At 36.8% G+C, this 26,894-nt stretch overlaps 1 protein-coding gene across 1 annotated transcript in view; it reads right to left on the bottom strand.

Moving 5' to 3' along the window:
• Positions 1-26,465, bottom strand: part of HDGFRP2_1 (Hepatoma-derived growth factor- protein 2) — a 68,234-nt gene extending 41,769 nt beyond the window's left edge. Inside the window, exons 1-9 of the mRNA XM_051218054.1 lie at positions 25,887-26,465; positions 25,781-25,854; positions 25,611-25,746; positions 25,527-25,575; positions 20,973-21,015; positions 14,315-15,009; positions 7,088-8,036; positions 4,710-4,729; positions 1,261-1,454 (exon numbers count right to left, since the gene is read on the bottom strand). Coding sequence (XP_051064488.1) covers positions 1,261-1,454; positions 4,710-4,729; positions 7,088-8,036; positions 14,315-15,009; positions 20,973-21,015; positions 25,527-25,575; positions 25,611-25,746; positions 25,781-25,854; positions 25,887-25,952 — 2,226 coding nt within the window. The 5' untranslated portion in view covers positions 25,953-26,465. The remainder of the gene's footprint in view (positions 1-1,260; positions 1,455-4,709; positions 4,730-7,087; positions 8,037-14,314; positions 15,010-20,972; positions 21,016-25,526; positions 25,576-25,610; positions 25,747-25,780; positions 25,855-25,886) is intronic.
• Between the last annotated feature and the right edge of the window lie 429 nt (positions 26,466-26,894).

The following is a 26,894-nucleotide window of genomic DNA, read 5'->3' as shown; positions in this document are numbered from 1 at the left end:
CGAATGTCATTGGTTTAGTACAGTACGAATGTGAATAAATCGTATTTTGATTGGCGAATAAATTGCGTAGCAACTAGCGAGCCATAAAGACACAACAAGTTCAGAATCGTCAGCAATTATTATTAACGGTTTTATCCTCTTAGTTTCCGGATCACGAAATATCCTTATAATCTTTTCTTTTCTACTACTACTAATGACACTGTGTTAATATTTCTACTCATGAATCTGCCTTGACCATTTTATCTCACTGTGATAATGTGGTAAGACACATTGAATTGATGTATATATGTTCTAGACTCTACGTTGCATATGACTGAGAGATTAAAATCAACCTAAATTATGCTTCAAAAAAACAAACTAAAAGTGAGATTATCTGGCATTTCTTAAAAATGAAATATTGATGTAGCGTTTAGTACGTACTTCATTAGAGATTTAATCTTGACAGAATTTTTATCGTTAATTGACACTACTCAACTGAAGAAACACTATTGGCAAATACATTAATACCTATAAAAAGTGCGGGCATCCTTGATCCTGACTCCATAATGATCTGGTCGCGTAATTCGAAGATAAAACCAGGAAGGCGACCATCTGTAGTTTCAAAGTTACGTTTCTTATTATTTGATAGTAATTAGACTGATTATTTCTGGTCACTGCTTTTTAGCAGAGCTCTCTCTATTGTGAGATGGGGGTTGCTAATGCTCATGCCTAATCTTCTTCCTTTATCCGGGCTTGGGAACAGCAGAAACTCTAGAAGAGCTTCAGGCTAAGACGCTGCAAGGAAATCAAACTCCATCACAAGACAAGCTTTGATCACGAATCTTTAAGGCGGAAAAGAGGCAGATCAAAGAACATATGGAGTTGGAAACTGGAAACAGACATTAAAAGCATGAATAGCACCAAATAAATACAAAGGAGGGGGCAGGATAGAGTTGATTGGATATCTTTAGTCGATGCCTATCATCAACGAGAGGCAACACACGTAAGTAAGAAAACTTGAATCAGCGGCAATGAGGTTGAAATCTAACGGGGAATAATGATATGTATTTAGGTACATCCTGCGAAGAGATTTTAAACAGATGGAAGTGAACGACTGTGAACATCACTATGGGATACCATTAGATGTTATTAAAAAAATAATCAACCATTTTATTCTACAGATATACGATGAAAATATTACAAAATAAAAAAGCATTGATAGTAACATTTTACAATAATCACATTATATACAAAGAAAGTCAAAATACTAACTTCACTCACCTTTTTAATACAATCCATAAGATCCCAAGCTTCAGCTAACTGAGGAAGTCGAACAGGGATAGAACGAACTTTATTCAATAGTTGTACCGCTTCGGCAAAATTCTCGTGGCCTTTGATTAGACTGGTTTTCAGGTCACGACAGCATTGATTCAACTGAGTGACAGGATCATTTGATGCTGCAGCCTGACGAATACCTGTATTTTTATTAGCAGTTATAAGTTAAATAACTAACTGATATCAGTATGAAGGGTTTGTGGAGATTATTGAAATAACAACCCAATGACTACTTTTGATAATGTTGCTATATTTTCCGTTACTCTGGGATTTGTCTTGATATTTTTAGACATCCATTAAAAACGACGAAGCAGTAAACGGCTATTTCGCTTTAGTATCGGTCTATTCCGTAGTGCGTACACACGATCCAATCACAAGGAGTCGAACCCAAAACCTTCAATCTTGTACACAAATGCTTAACCTCTAGGTCGTTAACCTGGCATCCAATGGTTTACATGCCTAACTTCGACCAATAATTAATAACATATCTCAAAGAACACCGTAACAATTAAAAGAAAACAGAAATCAACGGAAGACCCGAGACCAGTACGTTAAGAAAGAACTAAAGAAGCAGTAGCTAGCCATAAACAATCTCGTGTAAATCGGCTCCGAGTGTCACAGTGAAGAGGGAAATAACAAGGTGAAAAACGTAAAGAGATTGAAATTGCAACATTGATGATTGTGAAGATTATATCCGGTAAATCCGAAAACGAACTAAATTGGCAGATGAAAAAATTATGAACATTGCAACATAGAAATATGAAGACGAATAAATGTAACTGTATGTTATGGGTGCTTAGAGGTTGTCGTCAGCAGAGAAGCCAGAATAGCTCAATAGTGACATCTCAAACTGTGAGGCTGAGTGAAGAGGGTTGAGTCAGTCCCTTGATGATCAGAGGTATACTTTACTGATCAGTTCCCATTAACACGAAACCTATGTCAAGTACTGTTCCCTGTTGACTACGTCCAACCAACCATAGGTCGAATCACTTAAACTAGTGACCACATTGCCCCCAAATGCTCTGGTACGGCCTCTCGAAATGCTCTCACATGGCCTCCTAAGGAAACCACCTGCTTCGGTTTGGGCACCCAGGCAGTATCACAGCACTCACACAAATCAAATGAGATTTGTGTGGCGCATATGTATTTGGTGCCCCCTTGTACCGACATTTATGTGTTCAAATAAATAAATAAATAAAGAATGACCACATTGCAACTTCATCAACAGAGTTCCATCCACACAAAGGGATTAGACAAACATCACATTGGTCACTATTCAGTGATCAACTAATCGTAAATGCAAACTGCATCAGTTATCGAGTTTCCAAACAATTTGTTCTTTATTTCATATCAAGCTTGACATTCAAGCAACATAAATATCATCACGATCTATTATTTTCCATAATCTGCTATGTATCTAGTTTATTTTCTCTTATTATGGTAACATAAAGTATGGCAACATCATCCACTGATTCAATGTTATGTCAGGTCTTACGTGAGATGATTACTGACTGATAAATAATTTAACAGGATATTAACACGCAGATAAACTGTTACAGACGTGATTCTTAGATAAAAACAATAGCTTGTAACTGATAAATCATCACGTTCGGTAGCAGATCTGATGATGTATAAATCCACGGAATTAGTTAAGTAAATCCCAGGTAATAAATTTGTTAGTGATCTAAATATTCATATGATATTATTACGTGTAATAAAAACAATTTGATCGACATCGCTTGAGTTCTAATAACATCACAACTAGATCTCATATACAAAACAGATATGATTCGCAAAATAGTAAATAGAATCACGTAGCTGTTTGTAATTATAGACCTTCAAAGTTTAACGTTGAAGGTAAACCAAGGAATTTGATCGGCTAAATTATAATTTTCATAGTTCAAATCACGAACTGATTTTAGCTAGAACACTATTGATAAATTGGAAGCCCTGGATGGTTATTTGGTCCTAGTACCCGACACCTAAGCAACGGGCATTCAAGGCCCTGGAACCGACAAATGAACCCAGAGCCTTCAGTCTCACGCCCAAACGTTTAACCTCTAAACCACTGATCCGATATCCAACAATATAAAATGTCTCACTTTAAATAATTCACAATATTGTCCAACCCTCATCGATTGCTTGCGGTGGATAACTGTTTTGCACTCGAAACAGTTGAACTCCACTGGTCAAGGCTTTTGATTGAAACTCTAGGAGTTGCATCTTTAAGCTAGTCACTATTAGTTAGGGAATAATTATTATCAGTAATGATAGATTTATAGAGATTGTAGGATTTTCATAGTTTAAATCACGAACTGGTCTTAGCTAGAATTATCAGTAATCTAAAACAGATCCAGTTGTCAAGAAAAGTAAAATAAGAACTTCCAAAAACGCGCAAAAAAATAGAGAGATGTATATAGATACACAAACAACTGAATGATGACGAGCGTCACATTTATCGAGTACGTCAGTGTTGTTAATCTAATTCTATCGATCAATTTACAAGGTGACCACATGTCTAATGGACTCGAAATCACATGCACTATGTTCAGATGTAATTTATTTATTTATTATTTATTTGAACACATAGATATTGGTACAAGGGGGCACCAAATACATATGTGCCACACAAATCTCATTTGATATGTGTTGGATCTGTGATACTGCCCGGGTGCCCAAACCGAAGCAGGTGGTTTTATTAGGGAGGCCACTCCCCGACCCTTCGACATGAAGGTCTGATCCACAAGTCAGTGGAGCAACGTAAGGAGATGCAGTCCCATGGAAGCCGGTGATCAACAATTGGTTCATACGCCATTTGTTCCTTCAGGATGCTGGGGCCCATGTGCACCATTGGTTTGGAATCAGGGTTTTCTAACTCCACTAGGTGAATCATCCATATCCAGCAACTTAGTTAAAGCGCCAGACATTCTCTTTTCGTCCTCTCAATTTCGTAAACAACACCCCCGCCACGAGAAGGCAGTGGGTAGGACTTCCGTGGCAGAGGCTATATACGCGTGGCCATGTGAGAGCATTTCAAGAGGTAGAGCAAACTCTCCCCACTCTCGGCCGTACCATGGCATTTGGGGGCAGTTGAAAGTAGTCGACAGGAAACCCTGGACCTAGAATTCGTTTTATTTGGCACTCGTCAGCAAGGTGTACCTGTAATCTTGAAGATGGTACTTCCCGGAGGTTTTGAGCCTATATCACTCAGCTACACAGGCAGAGAACGTTACCACTGAGCGATTTGGGCCGTTAATGGTATCCTGGAGAATTGAGATCTATTAACAATTAACTGACCATTGTCATGTTGATCTAGTCGTGTATACCGTGATATCTTTGGTCACGTTTTTCATATTAACAAAGGGAAATATAACATATATATGATAAAAACTTACCACTTGAAACGTTAGAGATTCTAAAAATTATAAAAAAGAATTTTTAAGATGACGGATCACGGACAAAATAAAATATAAAATTTTGGAAAAATACAAATGACCTAGTTAATCTATAACTGGATTCAATTTTGAGCCCTTTTTTCGTATCAATAATAATATTACGTAACGTAATAGTATTACGTAACAGTAATAATTCAATAATGGCTCAGTAGTTAATACGTTTGATATTCAGCTAGTAAGTTATAAGTTTAAAGCTCACTTCATCCATTGTAATTGGAGTAAAAAGAAGGGCCGCATTATTAGGGATGAATATACTGCGCGGCAGTTGGTTCTGTTCTACTTTACGGCTACGAAACGTGGCCATTAAGAGTAGAAGATACTCTACCATTGAATTAACTACTTCTATGAATCCGGTGTTCATCTTGTTGTGCTAATGAGTGAAGTATGGCAACTTGAACCGATGCATGTATGTGCCTGATCTTACGTTGTAGCTGACTGATCGACTAGCGGTTTCACTACACTTAAAGTACGACTATCGAAGCCAAGTACATACATCTGTATTTGATGAGTTGTGAACAACATCTATATTCTATATTATGTGAACAAACCAATGATTTTGAAAACTGAATAAAATTTGTGTGAATATACTTTATTTCCTAATTATCAGTTATTTATGAAAACTTAAAATAGGCAATCGAATCGATTATTAATTGGAAGTATCTTCTTGAGCAAACAGTTGAAAAATAGAAAAGTGAGACTATAATTTATGAACGACCTTTCAGCGACGCTAACGTGACCTTGCGAATGTCCACCTAAAAAACAGGACCAAATGAAGGTCTTAAAGCTGTGTGAGCAACTAGAATTATGATTTACAGTTGAGGATTAAGAACAAGATTTAGGGTTTTCATTACGAACTGACATCAGCTATTATGGGAAAACTCTTTTTATTCAAATGGATGAATGAATTTCGAACCAATAATAATAAAATACTCGTATTGAACAATTCACCTCAATGATCTTAACAATAAGTCTGAGTATCAAACGGAATTACACTATTTACTCATCAGCCTGAAGTGTCTGAACGTAGCACAGATTGTAAATTATTCAATGAAATATCTACTAATTCTGCTTATTTTATAAATCTTAGTCTAATGAGGTGTTTGTAACAACAACAAATATGAATATATCACTCAGTCTTACATCATATACATATACAAGTTGATTTCTTCTTTTAAAGTTGTCTACTTAATTTCCGTCATTGTTTCAAAGTCAGTAGATCTTTACGAACTGATAACATGTTCTATAAATTCATCTTAACATTGAATATTGAAATGGTTAATCTACTTTTAAAATTCAACAGCTCTTAATAACTAGTAAGCTAAGAAAGAATATGACTTGTGCTAAGAAAACAACAACCAATTAATGAATATAAGCAAGTAAGATATACATATGATAGACTGACTGAACTTATTCTCTCTAGCTGTAAATATTTACAAATCATCATTCATTTAGATTATCTAAAATAAGAACCAATAAGTATTTCAGAAAGGGATCTACGTTTAATAAATCTAACTGATTACACAATAATGGTTCACATGTATGGTTAAGACTTTTTATAAGTGAATATTTGATTTAGAGAAGTTTTATGGAACTAAATAAACAAATAGACAAATAAAAAGTTAGTTGACAATTAAATGTGTTAGTTCTATCATCAAAAAAGCTACAACTAACTGTGATAATCCATCATAGTGAAATTAAATGTCACTATACCGTTGATAACCATAGAGTGTGGGGAATAAATATAAATTAGATCAGGAGTCGAACAATTACTCTGATATCATACAGAACGACTAAGTTGGATCTAAAATGGTCGTTTGGAAGAATATCAAGATAATCAGCGGTGTCTTGTGGAGCAAAGTTGCTTAGTGTTTAAGACATTCGGATTTCAGACTCTCAGGATCGCAGCCCATTCTATCAACTTTAGTTTTGGAATCTGAGTAGTATCACTGATTTATTCTAAAATGCCTGGAGAGTGATTTAATTATATTCTTAATCAATCTTGACAAGTTCGTACTTTGGTCAGATATTTAAACTGGAATACTCTGATTAACTCATTTCCGATCAACGCTAACGGAGGAATCAAGATGCTAAAAGATTCTTATGTGAATCCAAGTCACTGAAGTATTTATTATTTGCTATTGATTCTTGATCTGATATCAGAAGAATCAAATTGAATACAATATGTCCAAGTGGTGTATACTTGACAGTAAAGTAGTATATCAAGGTTATGAATAGTGAGAAGAAAATCAGCTACATTTAAAAGGGATTAAGTATCATTATATGAAAGAAAATACCATTAAAACCTTTATTACTCTTACCTTTTTTCCTCCTGTACACTGATATTTGATGCTGCAGTTGGTTTGACTTCTGATTGTTTTCTTTTCACTTTCAAATTATTATTAGTTTTCTGATTAGATTTTTGATTTCTTGATTTTCTAGCTCGATTGGATTTGTTTATTGTTGACGGTTTTGGTGAAGAATTTCGACTTTTCTCTTTTAACTGTGAAGATAATTGATCTTTGCTCTTTGAATTCTCTATGTCAGAATCATTCGACAATGATAAAGGTGATGGAGATGATAATGATGATGGTGAGGAATCATGTAGGTTAATTACTTTCTTTTCAGAATTTATTTCATCTTCATCTGAATCAAGTAATATAGCGTTAGGTTTCTTTTTACGTAAACGAGAACGTTGTTGTACAGACTTGTTTCGTTTTTTATTATTATTATTACTAGTAGTAGTAGTGACGACGCCATGTTTAGTGACAGCTTCCGGCAAAGGTTCAGGAACAGTTGGTTTTGAATTGTCAGACGCATCAACTACTAATGAATCAGTAGCTTCAATTACTGCTGCTGATTGTTTGACATCTTTTTCATTGTTCGTTTGAGAGTGATGACTATTTGATTTTGACGATGACATAATTTTCATTTCAGGACGACACACTGTGTCTTCGTCTTCGACGTCATCATCATCATCATTATTATTCTTTATTAATACTGTTTTAGCTTTTTTCTTCGGAGGAATTTCACTATTTTCCAATTTAATTGTTCCACCATTTAATAGTTGAGAACCTTCATTATCACTTCCATTCGAATGAAATAATATTCCTGTACGTTTAATTCCAGTAGAATATTGGTGTTTATCATATTCTAATGGTGTAGTGTTTGAGAAATTTATTTCTTTAGTTAAAAGTTCTCCATTAGAAGAAGAGTTATCATTTTGATGAGTTGAAAAAATACTATCATCATCAGGTTGATGCATGAATTCTATAAATGAACAAAATTGTATAACACATTACTTAATTGTATTAAATAATACTTTGTATATAAATTTCAAAGTATCCATCATCACAATTACTAATAAAGTACATTGTAATATAATATCACAAATAGAATGAAATAATACAAATGAAACATACAATTATGGTACTAAACTCTTTGATTAGAAATAGAATAGATGATTAAGTTCTTATAAGCTGACTGTTTAGAAATGGATAAGATTTTTTAAGGGCAATAATATAAGTAGAATTTACTCTTTTAAACAATAAAAAAAGAGATATGATTAATCAATGGAAATGAATGAATAGAAAAATGGTTTTTCACAACAATATTACAAAGTAATGAGCATAAAATGGTTAACTAGATGCTGTAGGAAAGTAATCAATATAAACCATTTCTTGATTCAGGTAATATCGGTTGAAAAACTTTAAAAAAATCCATTTTATACTCGGTTATTTTAGTTTGAGGATCTATGGAGTAGAGGCTTTCTATGGTTAAGGTGTACGATATTAAGTTAAAAATTCACAGGTTCGAATGCTGTCTCGCTTACTTCGGATTGGACAACCAAGTGAAATCACTAGTCATCACACGTAGACTGTGGCTCTGAACAAATTACACGCATTTTGTCTCACCTCCGATCCATCGGCCGGAGTGCCTGCCAAATCCTAGTTTTTATTTTCATTCTGAGAGTCAAAGCCATTGCTTCTCACTTCATATTCAAATGCACTATACACCCAACTAGAGTCTAGATAGGTAAGCCCTTATAACTGAATTAATCACCGTTGCTCAAGCTAGTGGCTGGGATGTGGTATATACATTCAGTTGAAGATTGCCATACAGGACGAAACGCGCGTTATAGATTCTACCACTAGCTGCTAATAAGTTCTGCTTAGAAATGCTTGCGACTGATTGCAATATCGATGCAACTCGCTCAGGATATATAAATGCCAAGAGACTGACCAATTTCAGTCCTCAGCAGCAGGAATGGTAAAATTCAAAGCCTTACAACTGAGTTATGAAATAAGTGGTTTGAGAATCCCAATCAGTGATGGGTTACACAGTCATACTGACTAGATATATCTTAATAATTTAGACATATATATCTCGTTTATTAGCTATACTACTGATTAAAAGTACCAGTAGTCTGGATACTGATCCTCAAAACCTTATAACAAGGACCACAGGCCTATTAAGTCGAGGTAGTTCCATTTCATTTTTATTTCGTATATATATTGTCGCTGAAGTACTCACGTTCCATACTTAATCGGCTCCTTGGTATATCTTTAGTTAGTCTTAGATATTTTATCAAATAAGACCTTCCACAATTGTAGTATGAAAAAACCAAAGTAGATAGACAAAAGGCAACGTGATTTTGCATATAAAAGTTGAAACCTTGTGTGGTTGGTGGAAGAATAAATCCATTTATTTCCATTTCCTCACACGCATAAACTTTTAAGAAATAGGGGGCCAAAAAGTGTGCCATATAAGCGTTAATACTGCGAAGAAATGAAGGAGAGGACAGTACAATCAATACATAAAAGGGTAGAAATGATATGCAATGAAAGGTATAATTCAGTTAAATGTACAGCCTTTAAGACCTTGTTGCGTTTAAGAAAGCCCATCTACCTTTTGTGAAGAGCGTCATAAAAAATTAGTGCACAAACACTAATGTCCTCTATTCTGATAACGGCTCAAGCAACTGAACTGAACCACTTTTGAAACAACAGGCTGGATCTATGATAGCCAGGCCTAAGCAACCACCTTTCAAATCATGAGGTCATATCCTGAATTGACCACTCTTCTACTTTTTAAACTTAGTCCCATAGTAAGCAAATGATGCACGGTGTAGAATTAGCTTGGACGATACTCGTAAGATATGACAGTTACTGAGGTTGGTGTTTCGAAATCCCAACTGTAACTGGATTATCGTCCTAGTACAGAGATAAACATTGTTGGATCTTGGCATAATTAATATGGTATTGCAACCAAATGCGAGCAAACCTTCTGAAACAACGATGGTAGAACACGAAGAATTGCTAAAACCTTGAGGCTGGAAAGTAGAGTAGAACCATTACCTTTTTACACATAATTTGCCTTAAAACCAAATACGCAAATCTATACCTGGTTAATGGGCTACATTCAGGTCTTCGAGTACTGGTCTAGTGGTTAAAGAACTTGACCACCAACCACAGAACTGTACGTAACAGGAGTGGCTAAGAGCAACAAAATGATAAACTAAGACGCCTTATGTAGAAGTGGTTAAAAACAGATACTTGATTAACGATATTGACCGAAAACACAAAGAATAGACTTGTTTGGCTTTAAGCATAATTAATTAAATAATTCATACAAACCAGGATTACTAGAAACAGAGAAAAACATAGTTTAGTCAAAGTTTTTTCAAGGCTATAAAATTGATTGATTAATCAGTTGCATGTTCACCTAATTCTTTAATGCTCCTGACTGAATCCTATTGGTCAGGTTGAAACGTGACCACTAGTGTCTAAGTCACTCAACATTGTGTGTACCATGCTGAACTGTTAGATCATAAAAAATGGTTGGCAAAAAACCCTGATTGACACGCAGATTTCCTGTTATTTGGCACTCAACAAAAAAACCGAGTCCGCTTGTCCTTATCAGTTGTTTTAGATTACGGGTAGAACTCATAAACAAGTGTTAAATGGCACAAAACTTAGGTAGAGAGTATCCTGTCGACTACCAACTTTCAACTACCTAACAAACCGTACTCTTATCATATAAGGCTTATGCGAAACTTCACCAGTTGAGATGGCTTGAACACGTGTTACATATGCCCAACCACCGACTGCCTCAACATGCGATGTTTTATGATGTAGAAGTAGGTTGGAAGAAAGCTAAGGGCGGCCAGACCAAAAAATGGCACAAGCCCATGAAGTCACTGACAAGTAGACTGAGACATGTTGGTAGATGTAGACTACCTGGTTGGGATCCGCGAGATGATAGCAACCGATGATTAGAGACTTTGAATGACATGGTTCAAAATCGTTTGCAATGGCGCAGGTGCATCCACTCTTTATGTTCTCCCAAATTATAGTCTTCTGAATTCTTCAAATCACTTTTTTCTCTTTGCAAATTTATTTCACTGGATTATATTCCTTGAATAACATCTTTAAACCCTAATCATTCCGATTACTGCTTATACTTTTACTAACTCTACCACTACGGGATTTAAATCGACAACTGCATCTCTGTGCTAATGTGGTATGGGAACTCGAACAGATATACGTATGTACGTACCTACGCATGTACGAAGTTCTACATTGTTACTGATTGACTGACATATACAGAATAGTAATCGCATTACAAGTAGGCATTCATTTATTATGGAGATATATACATATTGAGAAAACAAATGATTTTGAAACTATAATGAATTTAAAAAAAAAATGAAGATAATTATTTTAGCAATTAGAAAAAGTATAGAAATTGAGAGACTAGGTCAGATAAACACAATAATATAAATAGGCTCAAACTGTCATACGATAATAGCTATGCAAGATGAATAAACACAAATGGTTGCAGCAATAAAATTAATGAAAGATTAAACATTGAGAATATAGTGCAAATATATAAAAATGAAAAGGTATGTGTACACAAGAGTTATAGGGCTCTAAATCGAAAGTAAATAAATCTGCATCATTTTGATAGACTATGAGTTATATTTGATGTAGAGAGCAATGAATTAATTGATTAAGAGTGCTGACTAGGATGTGAAATTGATCGTCGATGACATGTAGCCATATTTTAAAGAATAATTTAATTATATCCTGTTTGGTTATAGATGCTTAGTTGCATGATTTTGTCAATGTATTTAAACAATAAGTTATTGAGTAATTGATGTTAAGTACTACTCCGTTCAATTTATTTGGTTGTATGGAAACCATTCAAAAAGTACTATACTTATATATCACATTGATTTATTTCCATAATTAAATAAATCCAAAACTGTAATTTTTGTATTTTCTCTATGATAAGATCAGGGAAACAAGAAGCCCTGACAAACTACGAAAGCTATTTTTCGGGACGTTATTTCATTTTATTCAAAGCTTGTAAAACACAGACATTTATTTTTGTCCCTATTTTATTCTACAGAACATGAGCTTTCGTTCGATGTATCATTCATTGCCATACCCCTTTTTGTCCCGAAGCTATTGTAATTTAAACATAATATTTTGCACCTTATTTTCTACTCTAATTCCCAGTTTTGGACATAATTGTATTTTCCCAAATTATTGTACGTTGTGGTCGGGTAAATCACCTACTTATTCATGTACCTTTTTGCACTAATCTGAATTCAGAGATTTCACAGGAAATCAGGATATCGCGATACAGCCAATAGTGTTCCGACTGTCTTGTCTTCTCTCATTTACCGTGCTTGCCAGCCAATCAGATGTTAGAATAGTTCTCTTCTCTCTACCCCACCTCGAACTCACGCGTGCTAGCCTTAAGGTTAAACCGGCCAGCCTATTGCGTCAAGGTCTTAATCTAGAGTAGACAGATTAAGGTCATAACACTCTGTGCGTCGTCTGATTTGGAGTTTTCACTACCAAGTGCAAACTAGTGAGGCAGTTCCTTGGACAAAACAATCAACAGACGCAACAGTCAGCTAGTCACAATGTACAGTGTAGTACACATATGTACATCGGTTCAAGTTGTCATACACTATTAACACACAAAGATGAAATTGTCAGACCGAATCCCAGAATAGTAAAGGTAATAATAGTGAAGAAAAAATTAACCATTGAAAATACGATTTAAGAAAACAATCTAAATGATACAACAATGTCCTCAAATATCATATTAACAATCCTGTACCATCTATACAAAACGAATATTAGTGAACATGGCAGAAACTATTTTATTGACTTGATAACAATAATAATGTCAGCTAAGTAAGGGGAGTGCCTCAAGTATATTAAATGAATAGATAAAAATGCTTGGAAAAAACTGTTAAAAAATAAACAATTGTCACCTATGAACTAGGAATAAAACTGGTTACAGTAAAAGAGTGGATGTATTTGCATTTCTAATTATTTTCAAGATTTTAAACAGCATACTATACTTGGTATTGTTTTCTTTGTATCTTCCCATTGAGGTTTAAGACTGTAATTGATCAGTCTGTTATTGGCATATATGCATACTGTGCTTATGCCTCAATATTGTCCCAGGGTGAACATCAACTCTGAGATGCAGGTATATCCAGCTGACAAGTCCCAAATAAGACGAAACGCGCGTCTTGGATTTCATTGCTAGCCACTATCCACCTTTGCTTATATAAGCACATTATACTACTCAATATTTACTGAATCTTTCTTCTAATTGGATTTCTTGTCATATTTCGTCAACATTGCATACTTTATTACTTACGATCCTTTGAGGTTATTTTTTCTCATTCTGAGAAATATGATGATTTGTACGAATGTAAAATTGCATTGTCTTGTGTTGATGTTACTTCCTTTTATCCCTTCTTATCATATATTGGGAAGTAAAGAACATTTTGTGATGAATTAGTTTTCAGATGAAGAGGAAATTAGGAAAAAACTCTGGAGGTGGATGGGATACACATTACGGAAATCGTCAACTGCATCATGAGGCAAGCCGAAACTTGGGATCCTCAAGGCAAAAGGGTAAATTAAAGAACACATTGTGTCGGGAACTGAAGACAGGCATCGCGAGAATAAATAGAACTTGGGAACAACTGGAAGGCAGAGCCCAAAAATAGTGTTGGTTGGAAAGTTCTGGTCGGCGGTCTATACTTCACGAGGGGTAACAGGAGTAATTACTTTGAGTTGTACACGACTTTCATAAAAAAGGACTACAATTTTGATGGATGAACTGAAAGATTCTATGAACCTACGGTTTTCCATGAATGTAATCAATAGATTGTATAAGTGATAGTCTTAACTAAGACCAAACTTTTTGTCATTAAGTATCTAACCTACGAAAAAGAGTTTACTTGTAGTTTACAATGTCAACGTAGATTTTAATTTGGCAAACAATATCTATATACATCATCAGGCGTAGTAGTCTCAAGTTAACTATTGCAATTAGAATCCATACGGTTAATGAAAAGCTAGTATAATGTAGACGAATTTACGTCTAACATCAAAAGTGTTTATCAAATAAGCTTTCAAACAAACAAACTATTAAGCTGAAAATGAATGTATGGGGAAGTAGTTCAGCTGCAAACCTGCAAACTTAAAACAAAAGGATTGAATAAAACTTACGAAGCGGGCTGGCACATCTATCGTCCAAGGTAGGCAGGATGGGTCTGTTGGAACTGGAGTCAGTAGAATCTTCATTAGTTTGGACAGGCTCAGAATGAGAAGCAGGAGACCAGTGATTGTCATCCCATGCATGATTACTAGAGCTCTCTTGGTTAACGTCAGGATTTCTCGTATTCGATTCTTGAACATCAAAATTTAAATTTTCTTGTTCCGTTAAACGAGATTTTTCCAGTTTATGAAGACGTTTTAATTCACGTTTAGCTTCTCGTCGAGCACGTCTTTCAGCTCGTTTCTCTTTTGCTAATCGTTTTGCTTCTCGTTTAGCAGCCTTCTTTAAAGCTTTTTTCTCAGCTTTTTTCTGCATTTTACGAGCAAGTCGACGAGCTTCTCTATTCTCTTGATAAGAATCTTTTTCATCAGATGGACGATCAATTGTTGAACTAGGGCTAAGCCTCTCCGAACAACTTATATCCATTTGTTGATAATTATTAAACTGTATGTGATGATTTGTATTATCTATCAATGTCTCTTCATCATTACTATCTTCCGGAGCTGGGTCTAAGCTATTGACTCTCGATTGATCTGTGCTTATTTCACTCGATGTATCATCACTGACACGATTTATTTGATCACCCTTACTACTTGTCCCTTGATTAGTAGTACTGAGTGGTTGATCATTGTCGACTTTTGACTTCCTAATCATTCAAATCAAGTAAGAATGAAATATTCAAATTATCAAATAAATACTTGATTATATAACATTACAATTTATTTGATAAAATTCATTGTTTATGAAGACTGATATTTGTACATACTTTAACTTCAGCAACATATGCCATTAGATGCTTGATGATAAATAACTGTGTTCGTGAAAACGAATTAAAGAATAATGCTGTTTTTATCACAAATATTTTCGGTACGAAAGCGAAATTAAGATGTCCAACTTCTTCAACCATATTAATATTTATAATAAATTGCGGAAATAGTTAACATACTGAAAATATCAGTCAAGATTGAACATTAAGGAAATTAGATGTAGAAATGATTAATACTAATGTTCAAAATCCCACAGCTTAAACATGCCTTACATTTGTCTAGATCATGTTTCATAGCCATAGAGTATGTACTACAAAGTGTAATACTGTGTGGTAATACAAGGTCTTTGAATAATCAAATGAAAATCTCTCCTGCAGTAACATTTTACACTTGGAGGATGAATAAACATATGCCGAATATGCTTTCGCTGTTGTACAAAGTGATCATAATATACTCTTGATCAAGGTTATTAAATGAATTTTTGTGGTACAGAGATCAATCTTAAAATAAAATGAAGAAAATGTTAATCCTAAAAGAATGTTTTTAATGAAGCTAAATAAAAATAGAAAGTGAGCAATCCTTGATGTCACCTACTCTGACGACAGTTTTTCAAATGGATTCAAGTAGAGAGCTATTACAAAGTTTATGCATTATTTCCATAGATCTCATTACAAACACTACTACAAAACTTCCCGATCTATGAGGTGGAGAAGCACCACTATAATCCGTATATTTGTCTTCCATAACCTATCAAAGAGTAAATATTTGATCAATAAGTTGACGTTCAGGTTTGAAACCCGATTCGTCTCCCTGATTTTTGTTTTCGAGCTCCATTCAGGCGTCAAATGATTAGAGTGGACAGTATTTTCGACACTATACTAGTTAATTCGATTCCTCTGTTGCGGTTCCACGAGGAAATAGTTTTCTCATACAGTTAAACGAGAAGAGGTCGAGACCAGTAACATGAAAGTATAATTAATTTTCGGATACGTGTTAATATCTCAGTAAGTGTAACTTATAAAACTTAGTCACTATCATTAGAGAACTATGAATCTGATCTGTAACACTTCACGTTAGATATGGCCTTTTCAACCACGCTAAGAGCTAGTGGACTTGAGTCGATATTTCAGCTACGCTGCATTTGAATGGAAGGCTATTGAAGTATATCTGTAAGCCGATTTCCAGAAATGAGAGTGGAACACAGTCCCAAAGCGACCCATTCTAACCCCTTTTGTTGTTGGAAGGTAGGATTGTTAGAGATGTTGATTGTTTCAGGAAAATACCTTACTGCCACCATACATTAGTACAGTTGGTAGCAGTCCTACCTCAGACAATAAATTTTCTGCTTTTGATGTTACAGCACTAAGCCTAACCCGGATGGCAGGCACGGTACAATATAAAGAAGCGAACGTTTCAGCCAATATAGGTTGATTACATTGTTACGACAGGCAGGCCTAACCACGACGTCAAGAAGTAGCTACCGCAGAGCGATTCAGGACACAGATATTTCCCATACAACATATTACATCGGTTTATTGTGGAATTAAAGTATTTAGAAACTATATTATTTTCAACCTAAATTATTTTACAATTACCATGTAATGTCTCCTAAACTTTCCACAGATTATATATGGCAGAATTTAGGATATGGAATAAATGTGCATCAATATAGGCTACCGAAACCTCAGTCAGTCAGTCAGTAACAATGCAGAACTTCGTACGCACGTACATTAGTTCGAGTTGCCACACCACATTAGCACAGAGATATAGTGGTCGATTCAAATCCCGTAGCGCTAAATGTAGTAAAATTATAAACTATAATCAGAAAAATTAGGGTTTGAAGATGTTATTCAAGGAGTATAATCCAGTGAAATAAATTTGGAAAGCGAAAAAATAAAGGGACATGAAGAATTCAGAAGATTAGAATTTGGAAGAACACAAAGAGTGAATTCAGCGGCGCCATTGCAAACGATTTTGAGCCATGTCATTCAGGGTCTCTAACCATCGGTTGCTATCATCTCATGGTCCCCAACCAGGTAGTCTACACCTACCAATATGACTCAGTCCACTTGTCAGTGACTTCATGGACTTGTGCCATGTTTTGATCTGGCCGCCCCTAGCTTTCTTCCAATCTACTCCTGTACAACAAACATCGCATGTTGAGGCAGTCGGTGGTTGGGTATACGTAACACATGTCCCAGCAATCTGAACTAATGAAGTTTCACTACGTCATCAATTGATTTGCCATCCTTACCTAGTACCCGTTTCCTAACAACTGCATTACTTACTCGATGGTCCCAGGATATACGAGCAATATTTCAAAGACACCTATGATCAAATACTAGTAACCTACGGATATCCTCTACTCTTACCGGCCATGTTTCACTGCCATAAAGTACGACGGAACGAACTGCTGAGCAGTAAACACGTCCTTTGGTTGATAGACGGATATCTCGCCTACGCCATAAATGACGCAAGTTGGTAAAAGCTAGTCGAGCCTTCTGTATCCGTGCTGAGATTTGTCACACACCAGACCACAAGGGTTGATGAGACTTCCAAGATAAGTGAAGCGATCGACACGCTCAATTACTTCGCTCCCTATCATTAGTTCGGGTGTCAATGCAACCCAATCCTGAAGCAACATTTTGCATTTCGAGGGAGAGAATCGCATCCCGAACATGCTTGCACTGTTGCTTAGAGTGGTCAGAAGACTTTGCATTTTGTCAGCGTCTTCACCAAATAAAACTATGTCATCAGCATATTCTAAGTCAACAAGTGAACCTCCCGGTAGAAGTTCAACCCCTGGAAATTTAGACGAGGAAAGTGTTATCTCTAAAACTACGTCGACGACAAAGTTGAACAAGAATGGGGAGAGTGGACAGCCCTGACGAACACCACTTGAGGTAATCAATTCTGATGACAGTTCGCCATAAGCTCTCACTCTACCAATTGTGTTCGATTAGAGAACCCTTATAAGGTTAATGTACTTCTTTGGTACTCCTTTCGGTGGCAAACACTGCCACAAAACCTCACGATCAACAGTCAAATGCCACCTTAAGGTCGAGAAATACTACCATTGTGGGGCGTCTGAATGTGTGTCTGTGTTCTAGAACCTGACGTAGTGAATATCTAATCTATACAACCACGTCCAGATCGAAAACCAGCCTGATTTTCTCTAATCTGATCATCACGAGCTTTGGTTAGGCGTCGAAGTATTATTGAAGCTAATATTTTAGATACTATATTAGTCAAACTGATTCCTCTGTGATTGTCACAAGAGGACTTTTGTCCTTTCTTATAGACTGGCACAATCAGTGATTGAGACCAGTCAGATGGGATTACATCCAGTTCCCAAATTCTACCTAATACCTCGGTTAATTTCACTGCTAATACTGAACCACCATCCTTAAAAATCTCAAGAGTAAACCTGTCAGGGCCTGCTGCTCTCTCTCGCTTCAGATTTCCTATAGCTTTTTCAACTTCGTAAAGACGGAGGACCTACATTAACTTGCCATTCAGGTTGACTGGAGATCGTGGGAAACCGAAGTGTGGCTGAAGGCCAGTTGAACTGATCCCTAAAGTGTTCTGTCCATTGACCCAATCTCCTGGATTGAGAATGTATAATATGTCCATCTTTCTCTGAGAGTGTTTCGCTAACAGTCGGTTACCTAAACAAGTCTGAACAATTGTCTGCTATTACCTATTGCCGCTGTCTTTTCCATTTCTCTTGCTTTCGCTACCCACCACTGTTCACGATCATTGCGTATACTTCTTGTCAGCTTGCGCTTAAGCTGACTTCGCTCTTCGTTATGTTCAGAGCCAGGTGAAATGAGTTTCCGAGCATCTATCAGTGCGATAGATGCTGCTGAGATCCAGTGTTTCTCCCTAACCTTGTGGTTTACCGTACTAGCAGATATCACTGCTGTTTCCACAGCTTTTCGGATATCATTCAATGCTGCCTCAGGGTGGGCATCACATACATGGCTGCCTAACTGTTTTTCTAGTTCCTGAAATATACTCTTAGCTTGACTATCATTAAGTAGGCCCCTGAGAGGTTTCCTTGCAGCGTCCTTCCTACGTCCAGTAAGCCGCAGGCAAATACGCGCTCGTACTAGGGCATGATCTGAATCTAAGCATGTGCTCCAGAATGAGCGACAGCCTTTTATCGAGCCCCTCCATCGGTGGCTGATAGCGATGTGATCTATTTGAGTCCAACGTTGGGACGAATTAGGGGGTCGCCATGTTAAAAGATATTTTTCCTTATGCTTAAAGTTAGTATTTGCAAGAAACAAGTGGTTATCTGAGCATAGCTGCAACAGACGGTCGCCATTATCTGTTCTTTGAGCCACGACGCTATAAGATCCACCCAGGTGTCTTTCCCTATCGATTAGTTTACCTACATGAGCATTAAAGTCACCAGCCACTATTACTACATCCCAGCGCCTAGCTTTTCGGAGAAGGTCGGAGAGCTTTCTGTAAAACTCATCTTTTACATCATCTGCGCTGCAGTCAGTGGGAGAATAGGCAGAGACGACGAAGAGGCAACGACGAGTGTCCCTGTCTTTTCGGATCCTTACTGTTCCGTTCAGTCGGACAGCGCACAAACCGAAACTAAACCGAAACCTCAATGGAGTATAAAGAGATCAACAAGACCCAGGTGCTTGAAGATGACTGTACTGACAGTAAAGTGGAGGAAACATAATCCACTTAGTGGTCTCTTAAAAAAACCGGGATACCAAAAATAGGAAATTAAAATAACTGTTTCAATCCAACTACCATAAAACTACTAGTTTACTGCCAGCACCATAAAATCTCTCGATGATATTTGATCAAAAACCGTTTCGAGTACGATAATTTTTATGACGTGTTGCATAACTCCAATACCATAACACTAATAGGCAGGAATGTCTGATAAATACTTAGACATTTTAAGGATCATATCAATTAGTTTGGTTGAAAAACAAAGATATTTACGAGTAATGGTGAGACGATTTTCCATTTAACTCCCTCCTCTTATTACCTGAGAGGAAATAAATCACAACACAAGAATGTGAAGATGAGTTTTATCAACAGATACCAGTCTGTGATCCAAACTATCTTCCAATGACAAAAGCTACTACAAGCAAAATTTATTCATCATAAATATATACAAATCCGAGTGTACATATTCAGTCAGTCAGTCACAACGTAGAGCCTCATACGTATATACATCGGTCAAGTCGGTTCAAGTTGAAATACACCGTTACCACACAGAGATGAAATTGTCAACACACGTCCCAGTATAGTAGAGGTAATAACAGTACCAGTACTAACAGGAAAGATTAGGTATTGAAGATACGATTCCAGAAGAAAATATGAAGTAGTAAAATAAAAACACAAAACAAAAGTCATGAGGAATTTAAGAGCTCGGAATTTTGGGGAAGACAAAGAACGGATGCAAATGCACCATTCTAAACGATTTGAAGCCATCTCATTCGAAGCCTTTAACCATCGGTTACGATAATCACACGGATCCCAACCAGGTAGTCTACATCTATTAACATGTCTCAGTCCAATTGTCGGTGACTTCATGAACTGATGTCACGTTTTGAATTGACCGCCACTAGTCTTCTTTCGGCTCACTCCTACACCAGAAAACATCGACCACTGAGGTAGGCGGTGGTTGGGCAAGCGTAACACATGTCCCAACTATCTCAGGAGGCAAGTTCTACCTATTATGTACAATATAAAGACATTTGCGACCAAGCTAGCTAGAACTGGGTTGAAACCTCTGAACTGAGGATGAGCCGAGTATCTACATTTACTAAACTTCTCTTGTTAAAATTAATATACTGAAAATTACCTGGGATGCTGACGTTTGTATTGGCGAACACATTCACTGCCCACTAAAATGGAAATTAAAAAACCAGTTTTAAAAAAAATATAAATCCTATGGGTGACCAATCAACTGAATGATACATGACATGAGTGAAAAGATGGACGTTTTTAATTTGATGAAACTCACTAATAAAATACAGGTTCCTATACTCGGTATTTAGTGGCATTTTTAGTTAGAACCAGTGATATCAATCGAATACTTAAATCAAGTAAGCGAAGTGATGTTCGAACCTGTTGTCTAAACGTTGGAAGTTAAGTACTTTTATCATTAAACTTCGTAAACTGAGGAATTTCATACAGATTACATGCTAGGTGAGGGGCGGAAGTGTAAACAGGCTATTGTGCTTAAAATGAATGAAATCCGATCAACATCACCTGTGTCCCTGTCTGGATCAGGCAATATATATATATATATATATATACCTATGAGTTGTGTACGTTGTTGACCCTTTAGCACAAATTTCCCTATGTATTCCTAGTCCTCTTTCTACGGATAGTTTCTAAGCAAAAGTAGGGAAAATCACTGTAAGTGAATCATGCCAATAGAGCTGTTAGGTCCCGATAAGCATGATGAATGGTAACTTTGGGATCCGTTTATTGACCAATACTAGACGTATACTTTTATCGTAGAATTGTTAAATAACTAAACTATTCATATTCATATTCCTCTTATTATAAACTTTATTTTTACCTATGAACCATTATAATACGTTTTACCATTCTTGAATTATGCCCTGCCTATTAGTCACTGCCTCACACATTCACAGCCACATTTGGCCAAATCCTGTACAAATGTTGTTTTCTATTTTATGCTACGTTGTGGTATGTTTGATTGGTATATAAACCCCGTATGTTTGAAATAAATGATTCATATTGCAGAGGCTGAGATTGGTGTTCTGGACTCAACTGGCTGGGCTAGACAGGAAGCGAGACCAATCAGGACTCTAGACTGTTCATACGGGTTTACGTGTCATTGATCCGATCGATAAGTCACTGCTCCCTAATTGGCGGTCACAAGTTATAACAAGAGCACAATTAAATCACTGCGCAGCAACAACTATTGCATCCAATATAGGTTGGTTGGGGAGCTATGATGACAGTCATCAGGTCGAGGTGGGGGATACGGCCACCATCCATACATACGAACCACTTTTGGAAAGTCTGATAAACAAGTATTGTGAACCTGAAGTACATCTCACACTGTTGCTTGAGCGGTATTAGAACTGATTATTAACCACACTATAAACTTCCTTGCAGCTTTACACAGTATATATGACATTTTAGTCCTAAGCTCGAGAACAATTACAACCAGGACTAGACAACACGCCTGAATGCATCAACACCCTACCCATTTACAATAGCGAGATTGATAATCCCATCTATATATTCTGAAGAGCGATAACGCATTACCAATGGTACTAGATTGAGTGACTAATGAGATTAAGAGTGCATCATCAGTCACATCCAAATGAATCATATATGAATGGAGTGAACTTGAGGTATTCAGTTATCAAAACTTGAATAAATGCCGTTTCTTAAGTGCATAAGACTATAAATAGTGAGCAACCGAAACCTTTGAGAACTACTGCTTGCTACAATTAGGGAAGGTAGTTCAGGTCTCAAAAAGGTTTGAAAATATCAAGACAGTACATTAACACAAGAGGTTTAATTTAGTGTGCGCTGTACACCGAGAATTGGTAAAGAACTTATGTACACATGAAATCTGCCAAACATCGCCGTTCGTACTATGAAGTGGAAGTATCACCTGGTTTCATAAATGCAGGCTGAAATGTAAACGGCAAGATGTTGAATTAGTTGTAGTATACTACAGTCTAGAATGTGTAGTAGATGACTTCCTCCTAAGCAAACTTAATTTCTGGTGTAATAGGGATGAAAGCCTTATGGTAGGCGACTTTAATGCATCGTATATAAACTGGGAAAACTTAAAGGTGGGGCCCCCAACAATTACATTTGATTGCAAATTGTTAAAAACCACAATCTCCCTAGCTTTATTCCAGAACACTAGAGATCCCGCCAGACATGACTTACGAAGGTCCTTGTCTCTCTTGGGCCTAGTCTTCGCGGTGATGACGTCGGTCGAATGACTTTCCTCTCACCTCTAGGAAGAAGTGACCATGTCGTCATCTTATTTAAATTAATGACTGAGATGACCCGTCAAGCAGTTGCACCGGCCCGTCCTAATATATGGAGGACAGATGTGAAGACGACCAACTCTGCAGCACCGGCTGAAAACTGGATAACTGACTCAGGGGCATCAGTAGAAGAAGCATGTACTCATTTCAGGCATTTATACAATCAGGTAACTCAACCATATATACCCTGGACAGTCCCAAAGAAGAAGCACAGCTATCCCCAAATAGGCCGGGATGTTCGACGTTTACTAAGACAAAAGAAATGCTGAAACATCGCCATCAGTCTTGTCACAGCAGGTACAATGGAATGCTACAGGTCAGTACGAAATAGGTGTATAATTACAATCTGAGAAGGTAAGCGAAAACATGAAATGCAGTTAGCCCGATCCGTAATCAAGCAACCTAAAACCATTCTCGCACATAAATTACGGAACAAGGACGCAGCATTGGATTCCTAACTTAATTACGGAAGGGGTGGATCTGAAATGATGGAGAATGATCAGAAAATAACAGAGGCTATGGCAAACTATTTCGGGGCAGTTTTTACTCGGGAGCCTCTTCTGGACGAAGAACTAGACCCTAATAAGAAGTCAACAATCCGTATGCTTGCTGTGGACTTTGATCGAGACAATGTACTTAAGGCTCTTAGAACTTTAGACGGGGAAAAGTCAACAGTACCAGCTGAACTACATCCTAAAATCTTGAGACTAATTGCACAATACATTGCAGTCCCACTGGCTGTTATATTAAATATATTGCTACGCCAAAGTGAGCTACCTATGAACTAGAAGGATGTAGTAGTCACTCCAGTACATAAAACAGGATCAAGACAACTTCCACCAAACGACAGACCTGTCAGCCTCATCAGTGTCGTAGTTCAAATACCAGAAAGAATTATCGAAAAGACCATAATAACAGTCGTAGAAACCAACAATGTGTTAAACAGTGAACAACAAGGTTTCAGAAAAGGTTTGTCTACTTAATATAACCTTTTCCTTCCCACTAGAGTTATGAATTAGTGAGGAACTACGACTGGGACTTGAAGTTAAGTTACGGTTAGAAATTGAATTTAAGGTCTTCATCACGTATTGACATCAATGATAAAAATGGGCGAGACTCTAATTTAGCGACGAGCCAATCAGAAGCATTTGAGCAATTTCAAGGTCACGGCGCCAAGTTCAACACGCGATGCTAACATACGGTCGGTTCACAGCGGATTTTAGAGAGGTGATTAATGAGAGGTTAAAACAGATGGGACGGCGAAACTCTAATTTAGGGACGAGCCAATGAGAAGCGTCTGAGCAATTTCAATTATTAGTCAATCAGAAGACAGTACAAAGTAAAAATATGTTACAAGAAAGTAATGGATTACAGGGGATATTCTTCTTTTACATGATTTAAAAACTTGTCAAGGTTTGATAAAGGCTCAGAAGTTCTGAATTCATAACGCATATTGCATAGAAACTCATCCATAGGATTAGGGCTTGGGGTTAAGATTAGGGTTAGGTTAAGGTTAGGGCTTGGGGTTAGATTAGGATTTAGGGTTGAGGTTAGGGTTAGATTAGGGTTCAGGGTTAGGTTAAGGTTAGGGTTTAGGGTTAACCTTAACCCTAACCGCTAACCCTATGGACGAGTTTCTATACCATATGCATTATGTATTCAGAGCCTCTGAACCTTTATCAAACCTTAACAAGTTTTTAAATCATGTAAAAGAAGAATATCCACTGTAATTCATTACTTACTTACAGTATATTTTCACTTTATACTAACTGTCTTCTGATTGATTAATAATTGTCAAGGTCATTTAAGATTCGTTCAAAGGTCGTCGCTAAATTGGAGTCTCGCCGATTTGTTCACAAATTGTAATCTCACCATGATATCTGCTACTTAGAGTGAATCATATTATCAGGAACAAATAAGATAATTTACCACACGTAACAACAGGACCACAAGCTCGCTTTAAAAAATACTGTCCGTGTCTCTATGTAAACTACTGCAATCATTTGGACACTGAGCTTCAGAAGAAGATTACTGTATACATTTATATTATTTTGGTCTACCTACTATGTAGTTTCTTGTAGATAGCTTAGAGCCAAATTTTTCGTGAAGGCTCGTGATACCACTCAGCTGGCCAAACCGAATAATGCTAACCAGTTCCAATCTGAAGCCCGCAGATTGACTAATCTCAAGCAGGAATTCGAGACACCAATACATTGACCATGTCAACACGAGGGAAATCTCTATTAAAACCTAGTACGTTGACAAATCAAAGCGATTTCGGGATTTAGATTCAAATAAAACGTTCTATCACGAGATTACTGAGTAGATTACATCTATTTGACTAAAAACAGCAAAAAGCTACTTACTTGGTTTAAAGTCATAGAACTGATGCAGAAACTTCTCAGCTCTAGGATCCTAGGTAGGTTTCAGTCTAATAGAAATAATATTACCTCTCCCAACATATAGATGCCTGGATTAGCTTCGATTTCTTTCATAGCTGTCATGAACTGTGCGCTTGGCTTTGGTTTTCCCCACTTATCTTTGAATTTCTCGTAAGGAACAATATTCTTGACGGAAACAAATGAACTGTACAAGTAAAGACAAAACTCAACAAGCTTACACTTGATAAGTTCCGTAGAAAAATATAGGAAGTTTTCCCTTGGGTATTTGTACATCATGTGGAAGAGGATTTACCTATAAATATATTAGGACTATCGTCAAAATACCCTAGCAGGCCAGTTAGGAAATCCTTTTATCTTAGCGAAAACTTTGTCGCCAGGGGAGTGGGACATTGATTCTTCCCAGAGTAACTGCCAGTAAGTAAGCAAAGATACACAGAGATCCGAATCACCGCGCTTACGTCGTGATTGATTCTAACAAGCACTCATCGCCAGCTAATGTTTTGAGTCTCTCGAATCTCTTTGGGAAATATATAAGATTTCCATGCACAAAATAATTATGCCTTCTGAGTTCATTTTTGATTGAAATACTAATGAATGATGATATAGAATATCACAAATATGGCTCATTTAATTTTGGATACTTGTGGACTAAGCAAATTAGAACGACGTAAAAATAAAAGTTCAAATAAGAGATGCACTAAGTACAAGTATGTTTCAGGTGCTAATGTGGTCAGGGAAACTGGACGAGTGAATGTAGAGACTGAAATATCCAGACTAGAGTAGCAGTGAGAACCTAGGCATTGCAAAATAGGCAACTTATTTTATACTGTAGCGGTGTCTTCACACACATACGATTTTGGTTCGAAATGCACTCACATATACTTCTTTCTTTTTCAGGATGGCTGGAAAAGACGAAAAAGGAACGACAAACCGAAAATTTCATTATACCTGTTTCTTTATTACTATATTGTATTAGATGGCCTCTTATAGCAAGGAAAGACGGACAGACGCTGCTGAACATAGCAATCTATCAGAACAGTATTTATCAACGACAAACTCGTTGAGTTTGAACTTCCGGCTGGCCACGTCTTAGCGGTAAATAAATTCCCAAAATCAATAGCTCTGTCTTTGACATTTGGAGCTGACCACATTAGTTTTAGTTGACTCATCTAGCTGAAGGCCCTAGGTCGTCACGAGTGTTAAAGCCGTGCTTAATTACTCCTACAATCGCTAGGCGGTTTACATCAGTCGCTTCTCCATATATTGATAGTCTATCGAATATATCTTCAAACCTCCTCGCTTCTGACTTTTGATTTCACTAGGTGCGCACGA

Source organism: Schistosoma haematobium, chromosome 7 (assembly GCF_000699445.3).
Source record: "Schistosoma haematobium chromosome 7, whole genome shotgun sequence".
Classification (NCBI taxonomy): Eukaryota; Metazoa; Platyhelminthes; class Trematoda; order Strigeidida; family Schistosomatidae; genus Schistosoma; species Schistosoma haematobium.
This window is presented reverse-complemented; position numbering and strand designations above follow the sequence as displayed.